Genomic DNA, 13,971 nt, shown 5'->3' with positions numbered 1-13,971 from the left:
AGCACTTTGATATACACGTATGGAAGAAATTACTTTTCTAATGTACTACTTCATCTGTTTTCTACATTTAACAGGGAGAACAAGGAGATCAAGGAAAGCTTGGAAAAAATGGTGTAGCAGTAAGCTTAAATTCTCTTTCTGTTTTGATTTTTAATTCTGTGTTTATTTGAGAGTGAATGAATAATTTGTTGCAGGAAGTTTCTGATGAAGTTTGCCTGCCTTTGAAGCTGTAGTATGGTAGTTATACCTTTGTCATTTTTCAGAATCATACTATTTAAAGAAATTTCCCATTTTAAGCATTTTCTTGAATTAATTCTGCTTTTTTCCTAATATGTTGTGTGAACATTGCAGGTGGTTGTAGGGATTTTCCAAGGCACGTTTGCCTAAGTGAACAAGTGATCCTTTTCCAGTTAAATCTTTTGAGAGGCTACATTTAGCCAGAGATGTATTTTGCAGACTTGTTCTATCTACCCTCCATAAAATCACAGAGCTCAAGATGACCTTGAGGTGACACGTAGTCCATCCTCTACTGCCTAGGCAAGATCAGTTATCTTGATATCATTGCTGAAAAATATTTGGCTAACCAGTTATTAAAAAGCTCCTAGAATGAAGTCTCTGTGACCTGCAGGCAGACCAGGACTTTTCTATCTTTATTTTTAATAAGTTCTTCCAGTTGTGTAACCTGATTCCCTTCTACTGGAAACAGCATTTTACAGATGATGGTTGTTATTGTGTGCTGCCTCCTTTCTTTCTTTCTTTTCATGCTTAATGGTCCCCATTCAATTAGCCTTTCATGTTTCCTAGATAATGTAAGTCACATTCTAACTCCCCTATAGTCTGCTTCCAATTCATCTAAACATCTATGGCTCCAGCTTACTGCTCAAATTGTTCAGAGTACTGAGAGAAAGGAAAAATTGCTTCTTAGATACATACTTTTTGCATACATGTGCTCATTTTTACAGTGGTATGTTGTTATTCAGTTTGTGATCCACAGATCTTTTTTTAAAGGCTTTATTCTCAGTTCTTCCACTGTAGGTGCTTTTTTGGTTGACAATTGTCACTTAAACATACCGCCTCAAAATTCTCTCTACTTAATTCATCCCTTGCCCTTTTGAATTTTTAACTTTTGTCTGGGATTTATGAGCAGATGTCAGCTTGTTGGCCCATGCTTGAGTTACCCAAATGGTGTGTAGAATACGAGTACATTGATTCTATCTCTTGAGTTAATGTCTGCTGAGAAGAGATACCACCCACTGGTTTGGGCTTAGTGCTGTACTACTCACAAATTCTGTTCAATTTAGTTGGTAGTCAGAGTGAGCTCACCATTATCTGCAAAAATACCAAGCGGGTGTACCCCAGACAGCTCATCAAATGTTTGGTTACTACTGAAATTTTACAAACTGCCTGTAAGACAAGTCCAAATCCTCTGTGCTTTGGAATATTGTGCCCTGGAGAAAGGGGCTGAGAAGTTGGACTCAGTCATTTAAAAGTATCTGCTTAGACAGGTACCAGTAGTGCCATGACATGCCATAAGGTCCCCTTAGAAGTTGTCCAGTATTTCTCTAAATGTAGTGAGTATACTCAGCAACCACTTGATCTATAGCTTTGTTCAGTAGTTTATGGATAGCAAAACCTTCATTTTGTTAGGTTGTAATCAGAGATGTAAAGCATAGATTCATTTCCTCGTGTTAGCATTTGGAAAATCTCGGGGGGGGGGGTGTTATACTGCCAGATGGTTGGGGAAAACACAGGTGAGTACTGAGGAATGAGCATGTGATCGAGAGGAGTGGGGCATCAAACACTGCCTTGCTTTTATAGAGAGATGCAGAAATGGCTCTTTACTGGGACACAGTAATAGAATCTCCTGTCCATACAACCAGTGTTTCCTGACAACATGTCACTTGCTTTCCCCACCACCGCCCAGTACTGCAGAAGATGAAGCTTTTATTCCATGGGAATTCCATTTTTTTAACCTGTAACATGTTAGGGAAAATTCTAAGCACTTACTATGTTGTACAGCGTCACATGCACCAAAATCCTTGATAAAAGACAACCCTAAGCTCAATCTTAAGTCACTACATTAATAATAGTATATAAAACAGCTAGTTACTTAACCTTAAGTTTCTGGATTTGGCATGGAATTTTTTTGCTCCTCAGTGAACTTGAATTCAGTGCACAAATTTTCCACAACTCAGATATTTTGTATGAACATTGTCTTTCACCACTAAAAGAGCTCTATTCTATGTAATAATTACTGGCTCAAACACATAATCAGTGATTATATGTTTCAGTGATGACAAATAAAATAATCATACCAGCTACCACAATGTAGTCAGGGTCAAGATGCAAGAATGAAATAACAAAATATTTGCTGTGCTGAACAATGGGATGTTGCAACCCTGTTACAGTGTTATAAAGAAACATAAGTATGGTCCATCATTAATTACCATTTCCCATGCTTAGTTTTTGGAGAATTTGCATATGATACAGGATGACATGCAATACCTGAAAACTGAGGTAGTTTCTAAGTTATTGATAAATATTCTTCATTTTTACTTGTGGATTTTGGAATGCCTTCTGCTTTATGTGCATGTATTTTAATCAAATGAGCTTCATAGGCCCTTGATCCTGACATGTTACCTTTGTATTATCTGGCAGCAGAGGACTAGCGCCCACTACATGGTCTTTAGGAGGATAATATATATTATCTTTTCATTAAGGCCAATGGTGAAACACCAAGAGCAGGAGACAATCTTTCAAGCACACTCAACAGTATTCCTCAGACCTTTCAAAACCCCTTTCCTTCGCTTTATTCACCACTGACATCTGTAACAATTAAGTTTTTCCTAAAAAAAATTGAAAAGTACTAGCAGGAAGAGGATGGTTTTTCTCATATGCAGAAAACGCTTTTCCAGATGTGAGTCCTGATGCAAAATATTCACTTCTGTGTGCTTTGGACGCAGGTTTTACTTCCAGCTTCTCATCAGCTTCTGTTTGTAACAAGTAATTTCTCTTTCCCTTGGCATGCAGATAGAGTGCAAACTTATTAACTCACAGATAAATCCGCTCCCCGTTATTCAATATTGGCTCTGGTGACATGAGTGATGTCTCCAGGACATCTCTGTAATCACACATACCACACACAAAACAAATAAACAAACAAACAAAAAGTTTGGAAAACAGAAGACAAAGTACAAGAACGAAGTATAAGTGCCACCAACTGCTGAGACAGATTTTAAGATGGAGTCCAAAAGAAGGTATGGAGTAAGGCGCCTGTCCTTTCTGATTCCTTGTGAATTTTGTGTTACCAGATGCCTGGTGACAATAAATACAAGGAGAAATTGTACAAATAGGACTAAACAATGTGCAGTTACTGTACAATGTCTTTAATTGTAAAGGGAAAGGGAAAAAGAACTTACTAAAAAGTTCATAATAAGTCCAATGTCTAATAAAATTCTGTGTGTGTGGGTTTTCCCTTCTGCACCACCACCTCACCAACCCCTCTTTTTGTCTTGTCTATGGTTTGCTGTTTATTCATTATCTTTATTGACAGAGTTTTTCAAATTAGAGAATATAATGCATACTTTTAAGCCTATGGTTAAAATATACAATACTCTTTTTGTATCATCTAGTAGGCAATCCATCACAGCATTCCAGTTTTCCGTAAGATAACTTACCTGAATAAGCTGTCCAAAGAAGAAACTTTGCAATAATAAATCCTGTAAATGCTGAATTCATAGCAAATTATGCCATGAAGCACATGTGCATGTCTGCTGTTGATACTAAAGTGTTGCCTTCTTTCAATTTTCTTACTTTTCCTGGCTTTCAGTCATCTCCTGGTTTTCACTAATACATCTGCCACTGCTGTTTGAGGTGCCAAAGTAGTTATTTCTTTTCTGTAGCAGCTTTCCCAGGTCAAGTCCTGCTTAGTGTCTGCTTAGAAAAATACAAATGGCAACCAGGCACAAACAGGCAAGTTTCAATAGCAGGAGATTGGACTATAACACTTGGTTATTCAGTCTACTAAGTTGGAATATGTCCTGAAATACAGCTTTGTCAGTAGGCTAGAAGCCACACCATCCAACATTTCTTAGGTCACATGAAGCTGATGATTCTTTAGAGCACACTTCTGCCAAAGTATTTCTGGATGCTTGTCCGCTGTGGAAACAGAGCAGACTAAATTTATAAAATGTTCATGGTGCTCATAAGCTTAAATGACACACATTTAATACTAGATCAGGAATGTGTCTCAAGTCAGACCTCAGACACTATTTTTTAACTGAGTCCTATAACAAAAACTACAGCATATGTAGTGTTTCTTTAGAGGGGAAGAGGTGCAGGTTTAGGTGAGGCTGCTTGGTTCAGCAGAGTCCAGAGCTGTAGTAGAATCCAGAAGCTGCCCTTTGCTGCAAGATACTCATTTAACTGCAGGACCATCAGGTTCAATTGAAGAGGGATTGGTTAAGATAGTGAGAAGTAAGGGATCAGCAGGCAGAGCAGATGTACACTGCTGATGAGACAAAATCTTTCGGAAGTCATGCCAAAAGAAACAACCCCAACAGCTACTGAGAAAACTCTCCTTATGTTTTGGGGGATGAAAATCTCGTTTTCCTGACATGTGCAATTGGATTTTGTACGCTTAGATGTGATGCTGTCCAGTGATGCATCGCAAATACCTGAAAAAAATTTTAAGCATCTCATATAAATGATCTGTCTCGTAAAATGTCAGGGATGATTTAAGAAAATGATTCGTGACTCAGCTTTTATGACACAAAATTTAACTCATCTGAACTTGAAACAGTTGTTTACTAGAATTGTTTTGGTGTTTGATAATGCTAGTGTTTACCCAGACTGTGCCACTCTCATTAACTAAGTGCAAATTAATTCCTATTTTACCTCACCACCTCCATTAAAGAACTTCAGCCTGTGGCCCATACACTTCTGAATTAGAAATCACTGACATTTATGCACAAGACAGAGTATGTGGATAGAACTGTCAGCTGCAACATGTGCAACTGGTGTCAAAAGGACAAACTGAGATAAGCAGAGTTCATTAACAAAAATCCTGGAAAAATAATCCTCAAAAATTACATGTCAGCAAGTTTGCCTGGTTGCAACAGGTTGAAACAACAGGAGGAAACCAAGCTGAAATGAAAAGTGCTTTCCCTTGGAAAAAAAGAAAAAAAATTACAGTCTGGCAAAGAAAACATAGTGATTTTCAGGCTGTCAGTGGCAGCTCCAGAGCAGGCTGCAAATGGTCTGTCTGCGAGAATCCATGAACAGCATGAAAATGCTGCAGTCAGGCCATGTGCCTGGGAGCTGAGTAGTTTTTGAGAAAAATTACCATGAAGAAGATACTGTGTCTCCTGGAGAAAAAAAAATTAGCTGGGTTAGGCACCAGGGATGCATAATTCAGGGACGATGGAAACTGCAGTTCCTTTTGCTTGAAGAAAAGATTAAGTGAGCTTTAACTGATGTTTTCAGGATGCTCAGTAGAAGGGGTTCTTTGAATTATCATGAAAAGTCTGGGCTTTGGGGATATAGGCCAAAAGATAAGTCAGTTGAGGAAAGCCATTTATTTTCAAGGACGGCTGAATGCATGGGGCATTGCCAAGGGCTTCTGAAGAAGGAACTAGTTTAGCTGCTTTCAGAAACCAGCAGGATAGAGATTAGTGTAAGTTCTATGAAGGACTTTACAGTGAATGGTAATAATGATACTCTATGTTGTGCTTCTTGTTTTTACCCCAGGTGACCTGATATACTATAATTCCTGCCAGTTTTTCTCTTGAGAAGAGTGGAGAAAGAGGTTACAATATATGGAGGTTAGCTTAATCAAGCTGTTGCTTATTGAAGGATTTTTTGCTAGTAGTGCTCTTCATCATCTAATATCAGCTAGAGGAATAGTACCTGTACATGACATCTGTAGAAGCTGGTTGTTAGAGCATCCACTCTTCCTCCTCCTGTCTATCAGCCTTGTTATCTTTTTAAGATAGATAGTTGGCCTGAATCTTCAAGGATCTTCAAGTAGATTTTGATCTGTTAAAATCAAACCTAAGTGTTGCCTCATTTTGATTTTTTTGAGTACTGTGTCAAAATGTATGAATTCCTTCTTGAAGTATAAAGCAAATGGACTCCTAAAGAAATGCGTAAGTGTGAATCTTAATGCGCAGACAGAGATTATGATATGCTAAATGTTGGATTTGAAGTGAAGTGGTTCAGCACAGATTCAGGACAAATTTGTTGGCAATTAATTCGAAATTGCAAAACAAGTTAATAGAAAAATATTAGTGTGGCAAGATAAGTAAATTTAAAATATTATGTCATCTCATTAAATAAATGTTGAATAAATATGTTTGAAAATGCTGAACTGTAAATGAAATAACATTGGATTGGATAGTTTTCAATTACGATGGAAGAACATGTTAACGTACAACCTGGCAGGTAACTGCTTCCACAGGAATGTTTGGAACCAGCTGAATATTCATTTCTCACTACCAGCTTTTTCAGTGGCTTACTCCATACTTTGGTTTGCATGAAGTGTACAATATGTTTTCAATTATTCAGCTACGGTCCAGTTTCTAACACAGAGCATATGCCCTGGCAAGATGGTTTTGTCTTTCTCAGGCATGTGTTAGTTGTGAGATCTAGTCTCTGACTCATTTTCCATAAAATACTCCTGTCAGGAAGGTTTCTAAAATGCTGTTATTATGCTGTTATTGTCACTAGATACTTTTACACAAATCCTTGTAAATTTGATGACAGTTTTTTTAATAAGGTGCTTCAGGGGGTTTTGCCTCACTTTTCTGTTTTCTAATACATTCAATTTTATGTTTGAAATCCACCACTGCTCCCCAAGGGATTGGAGGGATGCTGGAAGATACTGATTCAACAAATCTGCTTTGAACTGTATTAATTCTCTTACATAAGAAGGAGAGAGAGTTGAAATCTCAATGTAGTCTTGGTAGCTGGTCTTTATAATAAGCCAATCCAAATCTGGGATTTAAAGAGCCACATGACCTTATGGAAAGTCTGTAGGGAAAACATCACTTTATGGCTAATATGTTGATGAAATAAGATGCTTTGCTCTCTTTTTCTAATATCACTGAACGCTAGTGTTTTAAGGACCAAAATTGTATTCCTAGCTAAGCTTTTTTCATTTCTTACCTCTGTAAATACCTGCCCTATTTTTTCTCAGTCTCAGATGCTTTTCCCTCTGTTTTGAATGGAGCAGTGGAAGAGCATTCAGTTAACCCGTCATGAACTTTTTTCTGCTTCATACCTCTTGAAGTCTTGAAGCATTTCACTGGCTTCGCTTCTAATCATCTTGACTAATTTTTTCTTTCCATACGTATCCAATTCCAGTTATGCCAAGTTTCTTTTACATCATTTGTATTGATGAAAATCTACCTTCTTTGTGTTTACTTTTTTTTCTGTAAATTTTCTTTACTAAACTACTTTCTTTTGAGGAATAGCCAGTGTATAGGAAACTTTCTATTTAATAGCCAACCTTTGTGCTCGCTCTGGAAGGTGTCCTAATGTGCCAGATGATACAACAGCACTTGTTCAATTCACAGTCACTACTTCCTAGTCATTCCTGTTCTTTCAGCCCAGAGCAACCAAGTCAGGAAGACAATACTTTTAAATTGAAAAGAGGTCTTGATCAGAAGCTGTATAGTAAATGGTTCACTGCTGGTGCAAGCCACAACTCCCCATCTTTCTGATCAGCATCTTCAGTCCTGTGAACAGTGTGGCATTGGCTGGGAGATAGGAGTGTCTCTGTGGAAAGAGAATAAGTCTGAGTTTCATCTTGGCTCTGATTATGTCTTCTGTCCTTTCTGGAATAAGAGAATCAAAGTGATTGGTCTTTAGCATTTTGAAACTGTACCTCCATACCTCTTATCTTGATAAGCAAGATTACAGGGTAATTCTTTGTCTCACAGATTTCTGCCTGGCACTGAGGCCCACTGTTGGCTGTAACTGGTAGCAGTGGTAGCTCTCATTCTCAGAGTTCATCATGAGAGTCCCTCATTCCTGCCAGTGACGTCCGGGCCATTGCCTCGGTGCCAATATCACCAGAACTAATCTTTTACTGCTGCCAAGCCAAGAGACATCACAGTTCTGACATATAATACACAGGTTCCCACACATAATACATCAGTCCAGAAGCCACAGAGGTGCCTGTTTATCAATTTAGTCCCTTCCAAAAAGTACTTTGTGCCAGTATTGTCAGCCTCAAAGGCAGCTGTATCGATGGCTCATTGTATTTATATTTAAACTATGGGATTTCCAGAGTAGCTAGCAGTCCAAGAAAACAAGTAATCATAAAACCTTAGTTGCTTTGTACCTGTTCTGTTAAAGTACTTGTGACTGAACTATATTCAAATTATACAGATAAAAGCTACATTTTCTTTTAAATAATGCTTTTTTTATAAAAAAACCCCACACTTAAGTGCCAGTGTGGTGTTACTTAAGCTAGTTTCTTCCTACACATAGAGGTAGCAATGCCAGTTGTGTGAATTGGTATTTTATTTTTGCTTTTTAAAGTGTTTTAGACATAGTGCAGTTGTGAATTATGTCAGTACTAGGAGCTTCCACATTTCTGCCATGTTTCAAGAGCAGTCATGCAATGTACTCTGAGAACTTAGTGCTTTTAGTTCAATCTCAATGTATCATACTTTTTCACTTGGGACTTTGCACTATAATTTCTTTTTCTTTTAGGTTTCATAATAAATTAGGTATTGCAAGCACTGGGAATAAGCTTTTTAAAAGTACTTCCTCTCATGTTTCCCATATGGTGGTACTTGTTCTATCCAGTGGAAATTTGTGGGAGAGCCTCAGGAGAGAGTTATTTCATTTTGAATGACTGAAAGGCTCTGACCATCTGACTTCAAAGGCATTTGGGGCTACAACCCTTGAAGGGAAAATTCTGACAATACCTGAGCTAATATAATGTTTGTTTTGACTGGATTTTACTTTGTTCCACTGTATTTATTCCCCCTAAAATTTGTGATCAGATTGAAGCACTAGCAGAGTGATTACCACCTTTAGTTGTATGTTTGTAAAGCTTCTGGCAGTGCAAGACTGAGCTCAGGGGCAGATCTTAGGTGGGAAGCATAGTATTGTGATTAAGTTGATGTAATTTCTTTTCTAGCAATAGCCATGTTAGTGTGTCTGGGTGCAGGGATCCTTCTGCTTGGATTGTAAGCCAGGACAACTTGTGCAGCCCTCACTTTCCCATAGGTGCACTTACACAGATAGAATGAGGGTTCTCTGGGATGAAGAAATGTGCCATGCTCTATTGCTGGAGAGCTGTCAGCCAAGAACCACTATAGTACATTGTGCTAATAACAGTATGCTTTCTTTTTGTGCAGGGATCAACTGGCTTACCTGGAGAAGCCGGGCCATCTGGAAGCCTTGGTGAAAAGGTAGAATAATGTGTCTGACTTCTCAGCAGCAAAAATCAGCTTTGAAAACCATTTTAGTGATAAAATACTGGTGAGAGGTCATTTAGTGACCACTGTTAGTGCTAATATTCCTGTAGCTATTTCAGTGCACAGGGGTGTAATAAATGGTAATCCAAATGCCGTTGTTTGAGGTATGTATCTCATAACTGTGATTTTACTTCACAGTTAATTTAGACCTGATAGATTTGGTATTTAGATTTGATATATTATGTCAGCTACTTTACTATTCACTGCTATTGATTCAGAGAAACTGGCATAAATCATACGTGTTTAATACAGTAGTCGCTGGTTTTGCACTGCTACATAATGAAGACAAAAGTAGAAAGTTAAAATTCGACTATGCATTAAATGAGTAAAAAAGATAAGATTGTTAGTTTTGTCTGCTGTGCAATAATAGTTGTGTTTATGAAAGCAAAGTTTGGCAGACTTAATGTGACTAGAACAGTATAAATAGCTTAAGCATATTTAACATGGTTTTATTTAGGTGGAGTATTTTAAAACTGAAAAACAGGAAACTATTACTGGACTGCATGTCAGCTTCAATTATCATAAAAACATAATTGTCAGAATGATCCAGCACCATTTGTATTTCTTTCCTGCAGGGCTGAATTATTTCACCTAGACTGGTGTCTGCTATTTAGATATTTTATTGAGAAAGTCTTAATATAATATTAGAATTTTCATGAAAATCTGATTATAATTTATATAATCTGCGAAAGGAAATAAATCAGTGGAAAGCACTGCTTGTTAAAACTAAAATTTAGACAATTCTCATATGGTTTTAATAATAATATCATCCTTCCATATCAAAGGATTCTTGTTCTTTAAAATTACACTTGGCCCAACAAACATTACCTTGTGATACTACTGCTAGTTTAGCTAGGAGGGAAAAGGCAGCAAAAGACTAATTAATTTGTCATCAGCAAATGGAAGGAAGCTTTTTCATGGTGCAAGAATTGTTGCCACTGCTATGCTGTTTCTGTAGAATTTATTGTCTTTCTCTTTCATGGATTAAATAGTACAAGGTAAACATGCTATGTGGATTTAAAAGACATATTTCCAGCATAATTACAGTATGCAACATAAAATATAGTGTTATTGCTATGTCATGTGTACTATATGCAATAAAAGTGTACTCTTTTGAGAATAATCTACAGCTAAGTCTGATATTTAGGCTGGATGTCACATGATTATAAGATGAAAAAGTATGTAAGACAAGAAAGAGACCCTTCCTGTCTCTCCTACTCGAATTACTTTTGCAGCTGCTGAGGGGCTGGCTTTGCTTTTAGATCTGTGCTTTCCTAACACATTCTGAAAAAAGGAGGGAGATAGGAACAAAATTTTTGGTTTTCTATACTGTCCTGAATTTTATAGATTAAAGGACATAACTAATATGATGTACCCAACAGAGAGAAAAAATGAATCTGCTAGCAGCTGTTCAAAGAGACTGATGTAGTACCAAATCTCTTCTTAAGTCTTCTAGGGAAAGGGAAGACAGAGAAACTCAGTTTTGTAATCTTTTCAAAATATGGATGGGCTTGTAGGAAAGCAGTGCAGAAATTAAAAAAAAAAAAAAAGTTAAAAGAGGTCTCTGCACTGTTTATGAAGGGCAGTCCCTGAACCAACAGTGTTATGTACTGCCAGGTATACTCAGTGGGTATGGAACAAGTCAAGGAAAGAGCATTCATTGTTATTTTTTCTTCTTTTTTGTTCCTTATTTTATTAAAGGGAGAGCGAGGCAGTCCAGGACCAGTAGGTCCTCCTGGAGAAAAAGGTGTCATGGTAAGTTACAAGTAATGTAGAATCCATAATTATGTTACTTATAAAAATACTTTACTCTTCAAAACAGTAATAAATTCTCACCATTCTGACAGTGCAAGCCTTATGGGAAAGAGTAGTATTTATGATGCACAGTTTTTACAAAGTTCCATTTAACAGCTTTATTCCCTCTATGGCAGTGATATTGCAAAGTGATCTGCTCAGTGAAAATGCATTTTATTATGTAAGCAGCCTTACATAATAAATTAAAAGGAGGGAAAGTAAAATAGCAATCTCCTGTGTAAACTAGGGTAACCCAGGTTATTCTAGTAGATAGACTAGTAACTAGCATCACCTCTAATGCTACTGCCCAGTACCCTTAAGAGCTCTGGGTGCCACTCTTGTGGCAACAACAGCACTTGTCCTAAGTCAGTGTGCAGCACTTCATGCAGCATTGCCCAGCCCAGAGGCCACTGACATGTTAGTGTGTTGGGGTACAGAAGTGAAAGAGTGTACACATGTGCCCATTGTCACATCCATGTTGAAGTTCTCAACAAAAAGTTCTTAGGGCTTGGGTTTATGTTTGCTTGCAAGCACCGTGAGGGCTCCAGAATGTATAGAGAACACTTAAACATTTCACTGCAAGGAGGTGCCAGGGAGTTTATATGCAATGTACTGCATCCTGTGCCAACTGACACTGATGAGGGATGAAATCTCAGTGGCCTGACACAGAAACAGCAGATGTGGGCATGAGCATGGTGCAGTGGGTGATATTCTTGTCATGGAAATGGATATTATTACTAAATAATTGCAATAATTACTCTTTGGGTGTCCATTGGCAAGGAGGGGATCAAGTACCATCAGGCTGTGGACCAACTTAATGATCCATGCAGAGCCAATGATTTTTTAAGCATTCTGTGCTTCATTAAATCTCTCTAATCTAGATTTACCTTCAACCAGCTACTTTCAATCCAAAAAAATTTTATTAGGGAGATTAATAAATGAGGATTCATTATAATAGTATCCAGTCTAATAGGCTGCTTTTTTTCAACCATTACAAATGCTTATTGACATATGTAAATCCACTTAAGTCACAGCAGTGAGAACCTTTTGCAGTAGTAAGTCGTCGTAGTCCTCAGACAAGAGTTGTTCTTGGCATTTGGTCTTGGCCAGTTCCACCCACGACAGGATGTGTCCACTTTCTGTTCCCACTGTCATGGCCTTCATGAGAGGATTTTGAAATTCATTTAGAACTCAGTATCTTTTGTTTCAGTACATCCCTGCCAGCTAGTGCTTGTGTGTGGGAAAACTTCTTAGGTTGCTTTAATGATTATTGGGATATATCCAAATAAGTATCTAGTTTTTAAACAAAATTTTGGGAATAAATTTTGCAAGATTAAATATGTTATTAACTTAGCTCCAGTTTTTCAGGTAAATAACTGGATTTATTATTTTTGTTATAATAACAATTTTGATTAAAGTATTCTGTCTTTTTTCTATGTCTATTTTAATTCTAGGGCTATCCAGGACCCCCAGGAGGCCCTGGACCTGTGGGGCAAGAGGGATTACCTGTAGGTATAGAGTGGTGCTTCGGTTTGACATAAAATGTACCTTTTTCAGATTGTCCTTTTGCTCTGCTGAAGTTAAGAATGGTTTCTACTTTCTACTGCTGTCTATAAAAACATCATGAACATTTACCCATCCAGACACAAAGTCTGTTCACCTGCTCTTTATCAAGATGATTCATGAGTCAGGAAAAGTGATTATGTCATTTACTCATCCATTTAAAAATCACTCAGTTGAGACAAGTAGGGGAATAGAATTTTTAAGGATGGTTAATGATTGCATAACATTATTTTAATTCATTGATGCCTAGTATAATTAAAAGATATTCATTATGTGTTTGGTTTCCTTGTTAATCAAAATAATTATATTCAGATTTTCTGTGTATAATTGTTATAATTTGTCTACCATGAGTCTTCAGTACAGATAAAAACTGAACCTTTTAATTTTCATGGTTTTCAACATAACGTTACTGAAATACAAGTATCCCTCAGAAATTTTAGGATATAAACAAAAGTAATTTATCCAACAGTGACATCACAATTTTTAGTTAGAACACAGTTACATAGAGTCTCTTATTTAGATTTTTCTAGATCAGTTGTACTGACACAATTAATTGAACTGTGAGTGAAAGTGATTGATTTGTATTCATTGCATTGATTGTTGCTCAAGGTGCATGAACCTTGTAATTGTCAGAAATCTGTGTTTAGAAGACAATGAGTAATAAGTTTGTTTGATATGTAGGGATCTTCAGGGGCACGAGGACCATCAGGGCTGCAGGGACCTAAGGGAAGAAGGGTAAGCAGTGTTGCTCTTCCGTGTTACTTAGAGCAGAGAGCAGTGCGTTGCAAATATTAATCTGGTATATAACCCATGTACAGTTGCTTCCTTTGAAGGTCATGGTTTATGCCTTTTGCCTCTATCCAGCGTGACTGAGAATGTTTTATGAAAGAGAGTCTCAGAACAGACCCAGATCTTCAGGCTCTGAGAATAGGCTCCCACTGAAGCCACTGAGAATTTTGCCTGCTCTCAAGGTCAAAATATCAGACTCAAAGTGGAATTTCACATAAGGAAAATATCTGAGGTGCCTTGAAACCTGGGGCTTTTCATCACTGGATTCAGAAAGAGAAATGTCAGAACTCTGAGCTCTGTGTGGCAGGACTTGGAAAAATACATACCACAGTCA

The 13,971-nt window shown here is 37.4% G+C and overlaps 1 protein-coding gene across 3 annotated transcripts in view; it reads left to right on the top strand.

Annotated features, from left to right (window-relative positions):
• Positions 1-13,971, top strand: part of COL24A1 (collagen type XXIV alpha 1 chain) — a 124,630-nt gene that overhangs the window by 66,960 nt on the left and 43,699 nt on the right. For 2 of the 3 annotated variants that reach the window (XM_051803849.1, XM_051803840.1), the window contains exons 24-28: positions 75-119; positions 9,372-9,425; positions 11,193-11,246; positions 12,740-12,793; positions 13,530-13,583. In XM_051803849.1, coding sequence (XP_051659809.1) covers positions 75-119; positions 9,372-9,425; positions 11,193-11,246; positions 12,740-12,793; positions 13,530-13,583 — 261 coding nt within the window. The remainder of the gene's footprint in view (positions 1-74; positions 120-9,371; positions 9,426-11,192; positions 11,247-12,739; positions 12,794-13,529; positions 13,584-13,971) is intronic. The other variant, XM_051803852.1, reaches the window with a different exon arrangement.

This window comes from Manacus candei, unplaced genomic scaffold (genome assembly GCF_025592945.1).
Source record: "Manacus candei isolate 608988 ecotype Guabito, Panama unplaced genomic scaffold, ASM2559294v1 h1tg000005l, whole genome shotgun sequence".
Lineage (NCBI taxonomy): Eukaryota > Metazoa > Chordata > Aves > Passeriformes > Pipridae > Manacus > Manacus candei.
This window is presented reverse-complemented; position numbering and strand designations above follow the sequence as displayed.